The sequence below is a fragment of the Panicum hallii genome, chromosome 4, assembly GCF_002211085.1.
Source record: "Panicum hallii strain FIL2 chromosome 4, PHallii_v3.1, whole genome shotgun sequence".
NCBI lineage: Eukaryota > Viridiplantae > Streptophyta > Magnoliopsida > Poales > Poaceae > Panicum > Panicum hallii.
In genome coordinates, this window is record NC_038045.1 from 47,373,461 (window position 1) to 47,389,900 (window position 16,440).

Genomic DNA, 16,440 nt, shown 5'->3' on the forward strand with positions numbered 1-16,440 from the left:
TTTAAGAACCATCTAGGACACTGATCACCATTTTTTTTTTGTGGTACCATTCACTCTTCAACAAGAAGCACTATCTTCCCATAGAAAGATCTAAATCTTGCGCAATGGGATTTATTAGAAAGAAGAGATTACCTAAACTTTTGCACAGATACGGATGAGATTTCGTCTACATCACTGCACAATTTAAAGTTCAAATGCAACATCATCTGCAAGATATATAAAAAGAAACAAACTCACGTATAGTACGTACAACGCCTGAAATTTGCTTTCTTATAAATGGTAAAAATTAGACTCGTCTAGCTATAACTGAGAAGTTGTTCAGAACTTTGAGTATAGTTCTCCATGTATTCGCACCATTTCCGGTATCTGGGGGCTGGGGCATCTCTGTCTCTCGTGAGTACATATGTGGTATTTACTAGAATTTTAGTGGCTCGGTCCATTAATAAATTTAGAAATTTAAATTTAGTTCCACCTTACCAGTAAAGAAGTGGGATGACCAATATAAATACGAAGATTTTCTCCACTCCTCCAAGCTATGTGATGGAGGAGGGAAGATAAATACCACACGTGGCACACCACGCCTCGCCGGGCGGGGCGAAGGACGTGGGCACGCGGCACTTGCGTGAATGGTCTGCCGAAATCTGGCCCCTCATCTTGCGGGGGCGCAGCTTCCTTTTGTAGTTTTAATTTTTGATGACTTGGTCACTAAGTCTGCAAGTTATGGAAGTCTAAATTCTAAGCCTAATCGGTTTAAATCCCGATCACGAGGCGAGATCGACTTCCTTATAATATGACTTATCGGCCTCCACCAAAGATACACCAAAATCTAGGATTTTTGCCTCTTCACGTTGCTACGCCGCTACCGTAGTCTTCTCCATCCCGAGCACCGGTGTGCACCGGCGAACGGGAGAGCAGGTTTCCGGAACACTTTGCCTTTAGGATCCTGCACCAGGAGAGGGCGAATAAGATTTTTAGGAAGCGCTTTTGCGCGACTGCTCAAGATCTTCATCACGGCGCATTTTTCACCCAACTCCATCGCCTCACGGGACAACCGCCTTCATCGTCTTCAGCATCGGCGGTTCGTCGTCGTTAACCCTCCAGCCAAGGCTCAGTACGTGCTATATGATCTAATCTATTCCTTAAGCGTGTATCCTGAGTTTGTGGCTATAGTGTTTATGCTGTATAGTATGTTAGACTTATGTACGCTAGTTTCTATATTCATCATGACTTATTTCATACGAAATTTGATATTGCATATGCTATTGGTCTTATGCTTTTTTTTGAAAAAACAGTAAACTGCGACCAAAGTGGTATCGCTTAACAAGATCCGTCGGTAACTTAAAGACAATAGAATACGACTGCATCAAAAACGAATAAATCACATGCACAGATGACATATCGAATGCATTGTTAATCAACCAAATATGTACAGAAAATATTGTCAGCTTCTTCCGAAAAAAGAGAAGAGAATATTGTCAGCTTGACAGCTTGGTGGAGCAGAATATCAGATGGGCAGGCCCATCCAAATTCAATGGCCCACTTGCAGGGAACGCCACGTGCGATCCCCGTCACCTGGCGCTTCCGTGATCCGCTCCAAAATCCAAGCGGCTTCTCCTAGTCATCTTCCGCGCGACCCGGGAAGGGGTCCCACCTGCCGGTGGCATGGGTAGCCCGAGAAGGAAAAAAGTCTCCAACAGTGACGTCCTCGTGCTGGCGGCCCATTTCGCTTGCTCACTCGATCCGCTTCTCTGCTCCACTCCGCTCTGCTTCGGGTCGTCACCGGCGGGAGCAGAGCACGCCCACCCCGCGTGGAGCGATGGCGTCGGCCGCGGCCGCCGTGGCGTTCTTCGGCGCCGACGAACTCAGCGTCGAGCTCGCCGCCTCCTTCCTCCGCTCCGGCGCCCGCGTCCGCTGCTTCGTCCCCGAGGTCCGTCCCCGCTCACCCTAATCGGGGCCCTTCCGCTCTTCCTCCACCCGCATGTCGCTTCGTTTCTCCGGGACGATCGATCAACTGTGGCTAATTGGTGACTCATGCGCAGGCGGACCGGTCGGCATCGGCGGCGCTCGCGGAGCTGAGCGGCCTCCTCCGGTGCGCGAGCCCGGCGGAAGCCGCGCGAGGTGAGCCTGAACTCTCGAGCTCCGGTACTGTCCCGTTTCAGTTCGAGATAGAGGCAGGCATACGGGTGGTGTGCGGGATGAGTGACGACTAGCAGGGTCGGTAGGCGTGCGGTTCGCTGCTACGCGTCGTGCGTGCGTGCGTGCGAGGCGTTTGTTGGAATGCCGGCCGAGGAGGTCGTGCTCAGCTGATCGATCGCAACCTATTGGTGACTGCAGATTCCGCGCTGGTGATCGTGCTGACCGACGCGGATGGGGTTGATGAGTTGTTCTTCGGAGTTGAGGGTATAGCGAAAGGTACGTGTTATCAGTTGACTTTTGCCTGCCACCCTTGTGTTGGGTACAAGGTATAATGGATCCGATGTTTGTTTGAGCATTTTAGGATTGTGCACGGGTGCTGCCGTATTGATTCGGTCGACACTGCTGCCTAGTCAGCTGGAGAAGCTAGAGCAGAAACTTGCAGGTAACATATTTTGTTTGTCGACTCACCTGCAGGACCTCTGTACTAAGACCTCTAGGTTCACTTTAATTACTTTCTTTTTTGAACGAACGGGCACGAGAATGTGCCTATTTCATTGATAAAGAAGAGTGAAAAGTACATCGGTTAAAACCGGTTAGTAGATTACAAAGGGTATTCTCGCTCTAGAAGGATCGCTAGGTCTTTGGCGCCCGCTGTTGCCCACGCGGCGGCCTCCTCTTTGCTTTTCACAATGAGAGATATGGATGAAGTTCACAGCGCTTAGAAACTCTGGAGTTCTTTTCTTTCCAAATTTACCATGTGATCAGCAAGTTGAGGCTTCACATTGCGCTGCGGGGGACAGAGGTTGAGTTGGTTATGTTGGTCCACCAATTTTGTGCGTTGGTGCCCTGTTGCCACTCTGCTGGGTGCTGGCCGTAAGCTCGGCTGTGCTAACCATGTCACAGTAAGTCTCAAATCCTTCTTGTGAATCTACACTCTGCCAACAGGTGATAAGCCGTCTCCATAGTTTGGCGGTATAGCAGGATGGGCTGTGTCCACCCACGCTGGGCTAGTCTGTCTGAGGACTGGACACGGTTTTGGGTGATGATCCAAGCAAAGAACTTGCATTTTGGGGGCGCCCATGATTTCGATATAGTATATCTGGGGCGCTTTGGTACAGCCGACGAATTAAGCTTTATAGGCCAAGGTGGCCGTGTAGACTCTTTGGCAGTTAGTTTCCATTTGATTTGGTCTTCTCGATCCATTTGTAGCTTCACATTGTGAATCAGGTTCCAAAGGGCAGCGAATTCACTTAAATGAGTGGTGTTGAAACCATTGGAGATGTTGATGTCTTTGATCCAAGTGTTATGTTCCAGAACATCTGCTACCTTCCTCGTTTTGGTTCAGTTTAATTACTAGGTGTAGGGAAGTTTCACATTAAAAAAACCTGCGAATATTCATGTCTAATTTTTGTGATTTTATATTTGACTTCAGTTTTCAAGGGAGCACATTTGAAAACTTGATTGCTGTGCCCACAGGCCGCATGTATACCTTTTTTTCTTTTGTGAACACACGTATAACCATTGAGATCTACAGAGGATGTTATTTTCGAGATAAATGACTGGTACTTATCTTGCTTAATTTAATTTGCTGTGCAGATGAAAAGAAGGATGCCCTTCTTCTTGATGGATACATTTTCAGTGGTCTTTCTGACGAATTGAAACAACAGATTGTTGTAAGCAGTGCACTTACGAGAATTTGAATTGCATGCATGTCTGTTTCCGTTTCTCGTATCATAATTTACTCTAAGAATATCAGGTTGTAGCATCTGGGAGACGGGATGTAGCAGAAAGAGCTAGACAGTTTTTCAATGGTAATTCCAAATAACTGTTCACTAATATTTCTGTCTCCTTTCGTATCCTATGATATGCTCAAGGTATAAGAATGCTATTTTTTTTTGCGAGAGAGCTAAAACTTTAATCTAAATGCTGAAACTTTTCAGGTCTAGACAAAACCATTTACTTTGCTGAAGGTGAATTTTGCACTAGCAGGTTGCTCTCCCTTTCTGACAAGAGTAATATATTTTTTCTGTATCAAGAATATGTAGCAGAATTGCATAGCATATCATTACTGAAGGACAAACAGTCCAGTACAACCCTATAGCGATGCTATGGAACATCAATCACAAAAGCTATGTTCATACCATTTAGTGAAACTACTATACAACAATATACATTCTTCGCTAATTAACATGTAAAAGGCACTCCGATGCCTTTCCTCACTACATCTATCATTTATCTGCAGCAAAATTAGGCTGGTAAATGATTTGCTGGAGAGCATTCATTTTATTGCATCTGTTGAAGCAATGTATCTTGGTGTTCGAGCTGGGATTCATCCATCAATTATCTATGACATCATATCAAATGCTGCTGGAAGCTCAAGGTTATGGGAGTTTTTTTTTTCTATTGTTTGTGTCATATCTAAATGAATAATACTTGATATCCATTTCAACTAAAATGTTACTACATTATATTTACAGGATATTTGTGGAGTTAGTTCCAAAACTTCTGAGTGAGGATCCTTTGCTTATTGACTTCTTAAACTCATCAAAGAAAAATGCAGTAAGTTCCTGTTCTTTTTCTTATGAGATCTGTAGGTGATTCCATGCTTAATTTCACATTCCTGATCCTCTTTATTCTTTATACATGGGCATTCCGATATTGCTAACAGAAAAGAATTATCACTACTCCTTGGCTGAATGCTTCCGTTCTGAATTTCTAACAGTTTCACTTTTATAAAACATAGAGCTATGTGATGGATATGGCTAAAGCTGTAACGTTTCCACTGCCACTTCTGGGTGTTGCCTACCAACAGTTGATACATGGTATGCTTAAAGCTTTTTTACATGTCAGCCTATTTGCCAGCCAGAGTGGGTATCATATGGCAAGACACTGTCCTAATGTCACTAATGTTTGGAATCAAAGGCTTGAGACAATCCATCCATGTTTACTATCTGTCTTGCTTTCATAACAAAACTACAACCTCTGCATTCTTGCTTATGCTTTTTTTGGTTTCATGCATTCTTCTCTGTAAAATTTGCAGGTTCTTCAGCAGTAATTGGAGATGGATCTGCCTCACCACTGAAGGTGTGGAGTAGTTGTTTGCACTCAAGTGTTTTTTTATTTCAAATCTGTTTTAGAATTTGGAACTGAACATTTCAGGTTTGGGAAGCATCATTTGGAGTAAACATTGTAGATGCTGCCAGTCAACAAATCTATGATGCAAGCAAATTAGCTGACCAGCTTGTTATGGAATCTAAATCAGCAAAGCGGATTGGCTTCATTGGTCTTGGAGCTATGGGTTTTGGAATGGCATCTCATTTGCTGAAATCAGGGTTCTATGTTGTTGCTTATGATGTGAGAACTCTTCAGACTTTCTTAACCTTCCCAACTTCATAATTAACCTCTGTATTGTTGCAGTACGTGGGGGGTGGGTGGGGGGGGGGGATGCACTAGGCACGATTTTTTCTTTCCAATTGCACATGTGTTGCTTTAATTTGCATCCCGGAAATCTGGAAAATTCTCACAATGATTGCTGGATTCAGTCACTAACCATAGGCTTTTGGCTGTTAGATGTGTTACACATGACAACGAATGCATTCGATTTATGTTTTGCTGTAACTTTACATGAATATGTCATAGAGCTACTACATGGAAATCCTGCCCTCCTTTTTTGTTTGTGTGCATGCCCTCAATGTTTAGCTTCTCTATTTCCCATTTAGGTCTACAAGCCAACAATGGCCAGGTTTGATGATTTAGGTGGATCAACAAAAGGTTCTCCTGAGGAAGTAGCAAAAGGTAATTTACAAGGTTTTGCCATATGCTTTGCAAATCTGCATCCCATAAAGTTCTTTGGATCCTATATCATAACTATCAAAACATGTTCTCATGTAAAATGTAAACCTGTATCATTCAGTCTGAGGATAGATCATCTGTATATAACTAGTTTTTACGGAATCATATGACCATACAACTTTATTTCTTGGGAAGAATTCGTGTCCATGGTAAGGTCACCAATGTAATTGAAAGTGTTACAACTGTTCCTGTCTGTTCAACTAGAAGAGTGGTTAAACACTGATACCTTGCATAAAGTTTGAACTAACTTGTTAGCGACAGCATTTATGATGTACTAACCCCAAGCTGATTGCAGATGTGGAAATACTTATTATCATGGTTGCAAATGAGTTTCAAGCTGATAGTGTTCTTTATGGAAGTGCTGGTGCTGTACCAGGTAATCTGTAGAAGCTTGCCCTTCTGTTCTGATTTTGCAAAGTAAATGCATCTACCAAGTTGGTTTACTGTTTGATGAGCTTAATTGCAGTACTGTGAATGCCCTTGTTTTCAGTGCTGTCAGCTGGAACATCTGTCATTCTATCTTCTACAGTTTCTCCAGGATTTGTGATCCGCCTCAACAAAAGATTAGAAGGTAACAGCTCTTAGCAAGTTTTACTTACCCAAAATAAGGTTCTAGAGTATTCTCAAATTATTTACAATGTTTATGATTTATCTTGCTGGTTATGTCTTCTAGGAGCCCCAATGTGTATTAATGTTGCTCTTTGTTACTTTTCTTAAAAGTAGAGAAACTTGCAATAACTTGGTATTGATTTTATTGAAACCAACTGTTATAGCCATGGAGGTTATACCTTTAAGAACTGTTGATGATGTTGCTAGGTGTTTTTGTGATCTGAAAGTTGTGTACGGTTTTCTGTGATCGAAAGGTTTGGTATCATTGACTATACTTCCATACAGCTGAATGCCGAGATATAAAGTTGGTTGATGCTCCGGTATCTGGTGGTGTCAAAAGGGCAGCAGATGGGACTCTAACTGTATGATACACTAATACATCAATTTAATATGGACATGATGTTATAGCCCTAATTGAAATAACATTGTTCATTATTTTAACAGATAATGGCATCAGGGACAGATGAAGCTCTGCATTGCACAGGTGCCGTTCTATCAGGTAATAAAGAAGACTACCTGAACATCATCATATGTTAGTTCCTCGACAAACATCCAGAGATTGGCCAGTGGCTTATCAGTTTTGAAATAACAGCACTGAGTGAGAAATTGTATATCATCAAAGGAGGATGTGGAGCTGCAAGGTGATTCTTCTTGTTTTGCAGTTTTTTCATCAGCACTGAGTGATTGTTTGCATGATATATACTTAAAACGAATTATTATTCATTTGTATATAAATGGGTATCTATTTTCTCATTCTTTCCAGCTCTGTTAAGATGGTCAACCAACTTCTTGCTGGGGTTCATATAGCCTCAGCAGCTGAAGCCATGGCATTTGCTGCTCGACTAAATCTGAGAACAAGAAGTGTCTTTGAAATTTTGCAACATTCAAGAGGTTATTCATGGTATATTTCTTTGATTATGCCCTTCCTCACTTTAATCAGTCACTTCTCAATCCTTATGTTTTAAATTTATGTTTCTTTTGATTATGTTGGTTGACTAGCAAACCGATAAGCAAAGAAATGGGAACATTCAAGGCAACTAGTTTTTGCCAACTAACAGTTCCTTTAGATTCCATAATTTAATGGTCTTCTATAATTCTTTATACAATGTTTGTACACTTTATAATATGTTAAGCTGATTAGATGATTCCTGATACAAGCAATATCCATCCTGCAGGATGTTTGGAAATCGTGTGCCACACATGCTCGATAATGATTATACACCTTATTCTGCAGTGGATATATTTGTCAAGGATCTTGTATGGATAACCAACTACCAACCTTTAACTTATTGACATTGTTAGCTACTATCAGTATATTCTAAATGCTGGTATCTTGTCTTTTACAGGGTATAGTATCTTGTGAAAGTTCCAATTCGAGGATCCCAGTGCATGTCTCTAGTATTGCTCATCAGCTATTTATATCAGGTTGGTTTTCTGTAAGAAAACAAAGATCTCTTATTTGATTATGTATTTCTGTTCCAGATGGTTCTTGCTTTTACATGAAAAAAAATGTCCTGAATAATGTCATTGTATCGTATTCTAGAAATCAACCATCAAGCAACATGTCTTCCTGGGATAACAAGTGCTAAATGATATTGCTTCTATTAATTCATGATGCATTTATAACAGGATCTGCTTCTGGGTGGGGTCGATACGATGATGCTGCTGTTGTCAAGGTGTGTATTATGTTCTTTAGGAAGTTGGAATTTGACCATGCTGAAATATTACACCCCTAATCTTATCACCCATTCAGTCTTTACTAATTTACGGTATAATTTTTATATCGGTCTGACAAGAGGGTTGTGACTGCAGGTCTACGAGACATTAACTGGTGTTAAAGTAGAAGGGAAGCCTCCCTTGCTTAGTAAAGAAGATGTCCTTCATTCTCTTCCTGCTGAATGGCCAGAAGATCCAATGGATGACCTTGTTTCTGTTGCATCTCGTAATAGCAAAAAGATTCTTGTAGTTTTAGATGATGATCCAACTGGAACTCAAACAGTACATGATATAGAAGTTTTAACTGAATGGTAAACCTCAGAATTTAATGTTTTATTTAGTCTGTATATATATTGCACTAGCATAAATTTATATATGAGCTTCATTGATGTTCTTTAAATACATGGTTTCTTAAGCCTAGCATGGAATTAAACTGCAGCACTGTTGAAGCCCTTGTCGAACAATTTCTCAAGCTACCAACTTGCTTTTTCATTTTGACAAACTCCCGTTCAATGACTGCTGATAAGGTAAGGGAATGATGTTCATAGCAGTTAATTATTAAATTTGCAGCCCCTTGAAATGTATGTAGATATATATTTAACTGTTTCACTGTAATAGGCTATGTTGCTAGTACAAACTATCTGCAGAAATCTCGAAGCTGCAGCAAAGAATGTCCCTGGTGTTAGTTATACAGTGGTCTTGAGAGGTGATTCAACTCTGCGTGGTCATTTCCCAGAGGTTAATATCTAAGTCGTACATGTTTGATTTTTTTTTCTTTTTCAGTTTCCATGGTCATCATTATTCTTCTGCTTTCCAGGAAGCTGATGCAGCTGTCTCAGTATTAGGCGAGATGGATGCTTGGATAATCTGTCCGTTTTTCCTTCAAGGTGGACGATACACTATTAATGACGTCCACTATGTTGCAGACTCTGACAGGTAATCTATGGTAGCTATTTCAATAAGCAATATGACAAAAGGTTGATGGTCCTAATATTTATACCAGATTAATACCTGCTGGTGAAACTGAGTTTGCCAAGGATGCAGCTTTTGGCTATAAATCCTCCAATCTTAGACAGGTAAGTTTCTAGAGATATTGTTTTGGTAAAGGGAAGAGCAATACCTAAGAATTTTTTTTGTACTTGACCACGTAGTGGGTTGAAGAGAAGACTAGAGGACGAGTTTCTGAGAAACAAGTTTCAACAATTTCCATAAATCTCTTGCGTAAACAAGGACCAAATGCAGTCTGTCAGCATCTCTGTAGCTTGGAGAAGGTATTTTATAAAATGCTATTTCATGTGAAAGTTAATTTGCTATTAACTTTTTTGCAGAAGCTGGTTGTCTAAATTAGCATGCCTTTTTTGATGCACATCGTGAATGCACCTGTCATCATTAGCCAAACAAGAAACAACAAAGTGGCTAATTACTATTGTACTTTTCCTAAGCAAAATTGCACTTAGGAAAGTCTTGGAACTTTTCCATTAATTCAATCACAATATAAAACTCGCCCGGAGGGGGAAAGACTGCCCTCACCCAAATACGTGGGGATGCTGCACCAGCTCCTTACATGAGGGGCTACCCACCACAGGTGGTTCACCCATGCTGACCAGGGAACCAGCATGAAATTCGCTCCCACTAGTATTCGAACCCAGGACATGGGGTGCTACTAAGGTCACTACTGTTATGAATAGCACTTGCATTCAATATGAGGGCTCTAGGCCCGAATATATACATGTACAGGCATTAGCAAATATGCACAAAACCTGTACACAATGGGGAAAATACAAAGGGTGCATATACATCTAACAACTGCAACCACTAGGCTACATGGCCCTTTGCAATTCGATATTATCGTAATTCAATTTTCTGTTATTCCTTCTGTTCTTGGTTCACAAATCTTCTGATAAGGAGTTTGTGTGTTGTAGAGCTCTGTGTGCATCGTCAATGCTGCTAGTGAGAAGGACATGGCCGTCTTTGCTTCTGGAATGATCCAGGTATGTTGCCTCACTCCATTTTACAAACACCATTTGCTCACAGTACCAAATTCCTATCAAGTTGTAAATGATAATGTTTTATTCTAGCATGAGTGCTTATTTGGATCTGCTATCGTTCTTTCCTTATTATGTTATTTTGACAGGCTGAATTGAAAGGAAAGAAGTTTCTATGCCGCACAGCTGCAAGTTTTGTAAGTGCAAGGATTGGGATCAAGCAAAAGCCACCTATCTGTCCAAATGACCTAGGCTTAAAAAGAGCTTTAACTGGAGGCCTCATAGTTGTTGGTTCCTATGTGCCAAAAACAACAAAGCAGGTCAGACTTCTCACGATTAAGATTCTCTCTGTTTCTATTTTTTTTCAGATTGAGTCTTATGTATATTTGCATTTATTAGGTTGATGAGTTGCGGTCACAGTGCGGGCAATCCCTTCGAGTAATAGAGGTAAGTCATTTTTTCCCCTTCATGCGTAAACATGAGACATTGACATCTCTAATAAGTTTATTTACATTTTTCTGTTTTAAATTTGGACTATTTTATTTGAGATCATCTCTATCCAATGAGCTCTCTTGCCTCTTTATAGGTGTCTGTCGAGATGGTTTCAATGAAATCAACAGAGGACAGAGACCAAGAAATTAGCCGAGTCGTTGAACTTGGAAATGCTTACATACAAAACAGAAAAGACACTCTAGTTGTCACCAGCCGCCAGCTCATTACTGGAAAAAGTTAGCATCTTTCTGCTTACTCTACATCCAATTATATTGTTTGTTGGTTACCATAACAGTGATGAAGCTCTGAGGCAATCCTGATATAGTAATAATATATAGTGTGTAATGTCCTAAATTCCTTGAGCCACACACGACTTGTCAAGTTAGTTAGCAAATTGTGCAGTATAGTGGATCAGTAATAGCATTAGAATATTATGCATCATGACAAAGAGTATGCATGTAGTACTTTTATCTGTTTTCTATTATAAAATTAAATAAGATCCAAGGTGCATAACCAGTCCATGATGTCATGCTTGCTTAGCATTGTTGTTGGCATATACGAGGAGGTACTTCTACCCAAATTTAAGGCATGAATTGAGACAGTATGGGAAGGCCAACCAAAACTTTGTCGTGGATAAGCTGAAAATGCTGGTTATCTCCAAGTCGATCACACAGATATACAAGTCACTGCAACGCCACAGAGTTCTGTATAATTTTGTTTATTTAGGAGTTATGTATTTACAGGCAAGCCCAAAGGAAGTGGATAATTCAAATCAATTAAATAGACCACCTCTAGTGTGCATTATAACCTTATGTAACATCAGAAGCTTAGCCAAATCAACTCTATTTTATTTTTATGCCAAACATAAGGAATGTTCCTTTTCTCCCTTTGATGTTTTTGATGAAGTAGTTTGACCTCCTTAGAGCTAAAAAGAGTATACCTATTGTATTGCAGCTCCTGAAGAAAGCTTAGACATTAATTATAAAGTGAGTTCAGCACTAGTGGAGATTGTGAGAAGGATTGATAGTAAACCTCGGTACATCATTGCAAAGGTAAAAGTTAAATGTCTATTTTTTCCATCTAACCATATCGACTTGTTAGTTGCTACTCAGTTCATCATATTGCACTTGATATGCATATAGATAATTTGTTACAGCTTTTCGAGAATTGGCTGATTGCTGTTAAATGAGTGCGTTAGTTCTGTTTTCTTTGATTCTTATTATTAATTAAATACTTGATGAAATTTGAGATAGAATTACATTTACATAATTACATGTTCTGTTGGAGCAAAAACAATGTATATAGGTGCTGCTGTTCTAGTTGGTAAACAAAAAGATAAAGCCCACATGTTGTGAATGAAATTGACTTCTGAAATTACTTTTTACAATGTCATTCACATAGGGAGGAATCACTTCATCTGATATTGCTACAAAAGCTTTGGAAGCTCAGCGTGCCAAAGTAATGGGACAAGCATTAGCTGGTGTACCATTGTGGCAGCTTGGTCCTGAGAGTAGATTCCCCGGTGTACCTTACATTGTATTTCCTGGTAATAAACATTTCTGTTCATATTCCATACCAACACATAAACATAATATAACCTTTTGACTCAAGGTACTATCTTGCTCCTCGAAACAGGTAATGTTGGCGATAATAGTGCTCTTGCTAAAGTGGTACGAAATTGGGCTTCCCCATCTAGAAGTTCTACAAAACAACTTCTTCTGGTAAGATTCCCTCCATTTCAACATCTTATCAAGACTAATTTCGGGATCATTTACCAGATTTTGACTATTTTCTTATTGTAAAGAATGCGGAGAAGGGTGGTTATGCCATTGGCGCTTTCAATGTGTATAATCTTGAAGGAGTTGAAGCTGTCGTTGCAGCAGCAGAGGCTGAAAATAGCCCTGCTATCCTGCAGGTTAGGAACTTCAATATGCTGACTTTCAGAAATCACATGATGCAGAAAACCTAATTAAACATATTTAGTACCCATTGATAGAAGCAGTACCACATAGCTCTTGATTATGAGCACCTTGCGGAATATGAAATTTTAGTAGATGGCATGTATTTTCTCAACTTTCATCTTGATTTCTGTGGTTGCCATTTAGATTCATCCTAGTGCTCTGAAGCAAGGTGGGGTCCCATTGGTAGCGTCCTGCATTGCTGCTGCAGAACAATCCAGTGTAAGGGAAACTTGAGAATTTACAATTTTCAAAGAAAATTTCACAAATTAAACTATCTTTACTCCTAAATAAACCACCTGTTCGACAAATGTTAGCGGTAAGCATTCTCTGATTCTCTTATCGCAGGTGCCTATCACTGTTCATTATGATCATGGCACTTCCAAGTCAGACTTGCTTCAAGCTCTTGAGATGGTATGTGAAGAAGATCCACCTCAAATATAAACTGCCAAAATTTGCACATGCATTTCCTAGCCATGAACACTTAATCTTGAGTTTTCTCCTGGTCAATTGCTGTGACACTTGAATTTCCAGGGATTTGATTCAGTCATGGTGGATGGTTCCCATCTAACATTAGGGGAGAACATCTTATACACAAAGAGCGTATCTTCTTTGGCTCATGCAAAAGGTTTACTTGTGGAAGCTGAATTGGGTAGACTCTCAGGCTCTGAAGATGGCTTGACAGTTGAAGAATACGAAGCGAGATTTACTGATGTTGCTCAGGTGCAATTATTCTTCTGTTACAATATGAACTGAATGACTTTCTATTGCTATACTTGTGGTGCATGTTTCTTAAAACGTTTGTAGTATATATTTTCAGGCTGAGGGATTTATTGATGAGACAAGTATTGATGCTCTAGCAGTTTGCATTGGAAATGTTCATGGAAAATATCCACCTAGTGGACCAAAACTCAGACTTGACTTGCTAAAGGTCAGGCAAATTCAATTACACTTGCTTGTTGAATGTCTCATGAAAAGTTTGTTAGAGATAAAATTAGATTGTTCGAGTGCCTGCTTTAATTTGAGTAGTCCTTACAGAATCAGCATGTTCTTTAACTAATGACAGGACCTTCGTGCGTTAACCCTAAAGAAAGGAGTTAGCTTGGTTCTCCATGGAGCATCTGGTCTGCCTCATGAGCTTGTACAGGTTCGTTACATCCTTTCAAATTTTTTTACTCAGACGACGCAAGACAGCTGTGTCATTTCATTAAGAAGAAAAGAGTACTAAAATTACAACAGCACACACACACACACACAGAAACACACAAGATCCAAACACTCTAGACCCACAGATACATGTGTGCCATGCCTGAACAAGGAAACGAACAAATCGCAAGAATACCAACCCTAGAAAAGGGTCTGGAGGCCATGAGCCCCCGGCTGTAAACCATAGGGCTTTCTCCTCTACTGTCCACACTACCAAAGACAGATTAGGGCTAGCATTGTTGAAAACATAGTCGCTCGGTGTTTCCAAATCTCCCAAGCTACTAAGATGATCAATGTATTTCGGCCTTTGCGGTGCTCCTTGTCCGATCTCTTGAATGTCCTGTTCCACCAGCTGGAGAAGGAAACAACACCTGGTTGTGGAGATAGAGCCTGCAGGCCAATTTTCTGAAAATCAGTGTATCAAACTTCCCACACGACCACACATGAAATCAGCAGGTGGTTAATGGTTTCAGGGGCTTGATCACAAAGTGAACAAGCCACCGGGTGTGGCAATCCGCGCTTTGACAACCTATCAGCAGTCCAACAACGATTGAGGACAGCAAGCCATATGAAAAATTTGCACCATAAAGGATCCCGAGACTTCCAAATCCACTTCCCTGGTGCAAATTTAATGGTCCCAGCAAAGAACAAATTGTAGGCAGATTCGTTAGGGTAGATGCCAGTGCTTTAAAGCTTCCAAATATGCTGATCCTGGACATCTAGCTGAATATGCATGTTTTCTAGCATCTCCCACAATTGGAGGTCTTCGTCCAATGCACATACCGGGTATTCTTTCCCTTTTTTATTTATTAGACTATTGAAGCTGTAGCTTATAGCTATTGTTAAAGTGTTGGGTAAAGGAAGGCAATCCATCACAAACCATTTTCTAAACTTTCAGCAAAGAGTTACTGCATGAGGCTCAACATGGTATGTGAACCTATAATTGTTTGTTCAAGACTTGTTTTAGGCATTAACCATGGAAATAACCGAGTTATCTAAACACTGTAATTATTTTCCCACTGCAAGCCTGTGAACATGTCTTGAGAGGTAGATTTTAAGTTTTAGTACTTGCAGTACATTTTTCCTTGTTCCTGCATGAAGTGTACGGACCGAATCACGATTCCATACAGAACCTATTGCTATGATCGAACGGATTGTGCAAGTGCCGGTAATCATGTATTAATTTCTGGAGCAGGAATGCATAGGCTTGGGCGTGAGGAAATTCAACGTGAACACTGAGGTCCGAAACAGCTACCTGGAGTCCCTTAAAAAGCCAGAAAAGGACCTCATCCAAGTCATGGCATCTGCTAAAGAAGCAATGAAAGCTGTCATCGCAGAGAAATTACACCTCTTTGGATCAGCTGGGAAAGCCTGAACGTAGCAGACCGCACACGAACAACTGGTGCCTGCAGCACACAGCCCTGTGGGCATGACAGTTTCCTCGGTTCGCTAATAATGTTGTTCAGCCGCAGTCTTCAAGCGAGCTGCAGTTGGAGCCTATGTAATCTGAACTTCTGAATTTGGGACATTTGCTCAAGTTTTTAGGGGAAATTCTGTCATTTTGCATACCGCCTGCTTCATTGCAAGTTTGCAACATGATGCAGATGGCACGATCAAGGCCTTAGTAAGTGTTTTATAACATTGCTGTAACTGTAAATGGTCCATTATTAATAAATACTGGCTTGTTTGTTGCCGTTCAATTGCTGAGTCTGTGTTCGTTTGGGAGCTTTCAATATATTTGTCTTTTGTGCAACGTAATATTGAAACACGAAAGATTGAGCTAACTGCTTTTCTTTATGTGATGTTCTACGAGCCAGTAAAGAGTTTAAACTTTGTGGCTAACATTTTTTTTCCCGAGAATGCACAGGAGAGCTGCGTATCATTGCATTAAGAAGAAAAATATAGTAGCAAGTTTTACAATGCAGGTCTATCAGAAAGAGTTAGGGGACTATACGGCACTAGAATGCAACCGGGTAGCGAGCGGAGCCTAACTAGAGAGAGCTCTAGACGACAACACGCTACAAGGCCATTCAATGGCCGCAAAGCTTCCGTGCTCCTGCTTGAATCCACTGGTCGCCTTCGGAAAGAACTGCATGGGTCAGCTGGTTGGCACTAAGCTCGACATTGTTGAACACCCTTGCGTTGCGTTCTTTCCAAATTCTCCAGGAGACAAGCATCACGGCCGTATCCACTCCCTGCTTCTGCTCCTTTGGTAACCCACGCCGCAGGAGTAGCCACCAGTACAAGAAGGAAAGTCCTGCTGAGGAGGGAGGGAACTGGACAGCAATGGCAACCAGGAGGGACTGCCAAACCTGCTGCGTGAAGGAGCAAGTGCAGAGCAGGTGGTCAGCCGTTTCGTCTTCTTGATCGCAAAGTCTGCATGTTGTAGGTGATGGATAAGTCCTTGCTGCTGGTCTTTGTGGTCCTTAGCAGCAGTTAGCATCTTGTAGTCCTTAGCATCTTGGACTGCAGGCATCTTGGACTAA

The 16,440-nt window shown here is 41.0% G+C and overlaps 1 protein-coding gene across 2 annotated transcripts; it reads left to right on the forward strand.

The window, feature by feature from the left end:
- The first annotated feature begins 1,766 nt into the window (after nt 1-1,766).
- Nucleotides 1,767-15,654, forward strand: LOC112891213. 2 transcript variants are annotated; one of them, XM_025958162.1, is made up of 42 exons: nt 1,767-1,927; nt 2,040-2,118; nt 2,335-2,412; nt 2,498-2,578; nt 3,733-3,809; nt 3,893-3,947; nt 4,077-4,125; nt 4,379-4,516; nt 4,614-4,695; nt 4,880-4,958; nt 5,177-5,220; nt 5,296-5,490; nt 5,856-5,931; nt 6,284-6,364; nt 6,479-6,559; nt 6,883-6,959; nt 7,042-7,096; nt 7,190-7,238; nt 7,361-7,498; nt 7,773-7,854; nt 7,944-8,022; nt 8,227-8,273; nt 8,410-8,624; nt 8,753-8,840; nt 8,932-9,051; nt 9,131-9,249; nt 9,317-9,389; nt 9,465-9,584; nt 10,236-10,304; nt 10,448-10,618; nt 10,698-10,745; nt 10,885-11,026; nt 11,745-11,842; nt 12,192-12,336; nt 12,426-12,511; nt 12,595-12,705; nt 12,896-12,970; nt 13,097-13,162; nt 13,283-13,471; nt 13,569-13,679; nt 13,815-13,895; nt 15,150-15,654. In XM_025958162.1, exons 1-42 carry the CDS (start codon nt 1,817-1,819, stop codon nt 15,327-15,329), a joined length of 4,140 nt encoding a protein of 1,379 aa, XP_025813947.1. In that variant the 5' UTR covers nt 1,767-1,816; the 3' UTR covers nt 15,330-15,654. The 2 variants fall into 2 exon arrangements, with proteins under 2 accessions (XP_025813947.1, XP_025813948.1); XM_025958163.1 differs by lacking the exons at nt 1,767-1,927; nt 2,040-2,118; nt 2,335-2,412; ... (1 more) ...; nt 3,733-3,809; nt 3,893-3,947 and having other exon boundaries at nt 4,088-4,106.
- The last annotated feature ends 786 nt before the right edge of the window (nt 15,655-16,440 follow it).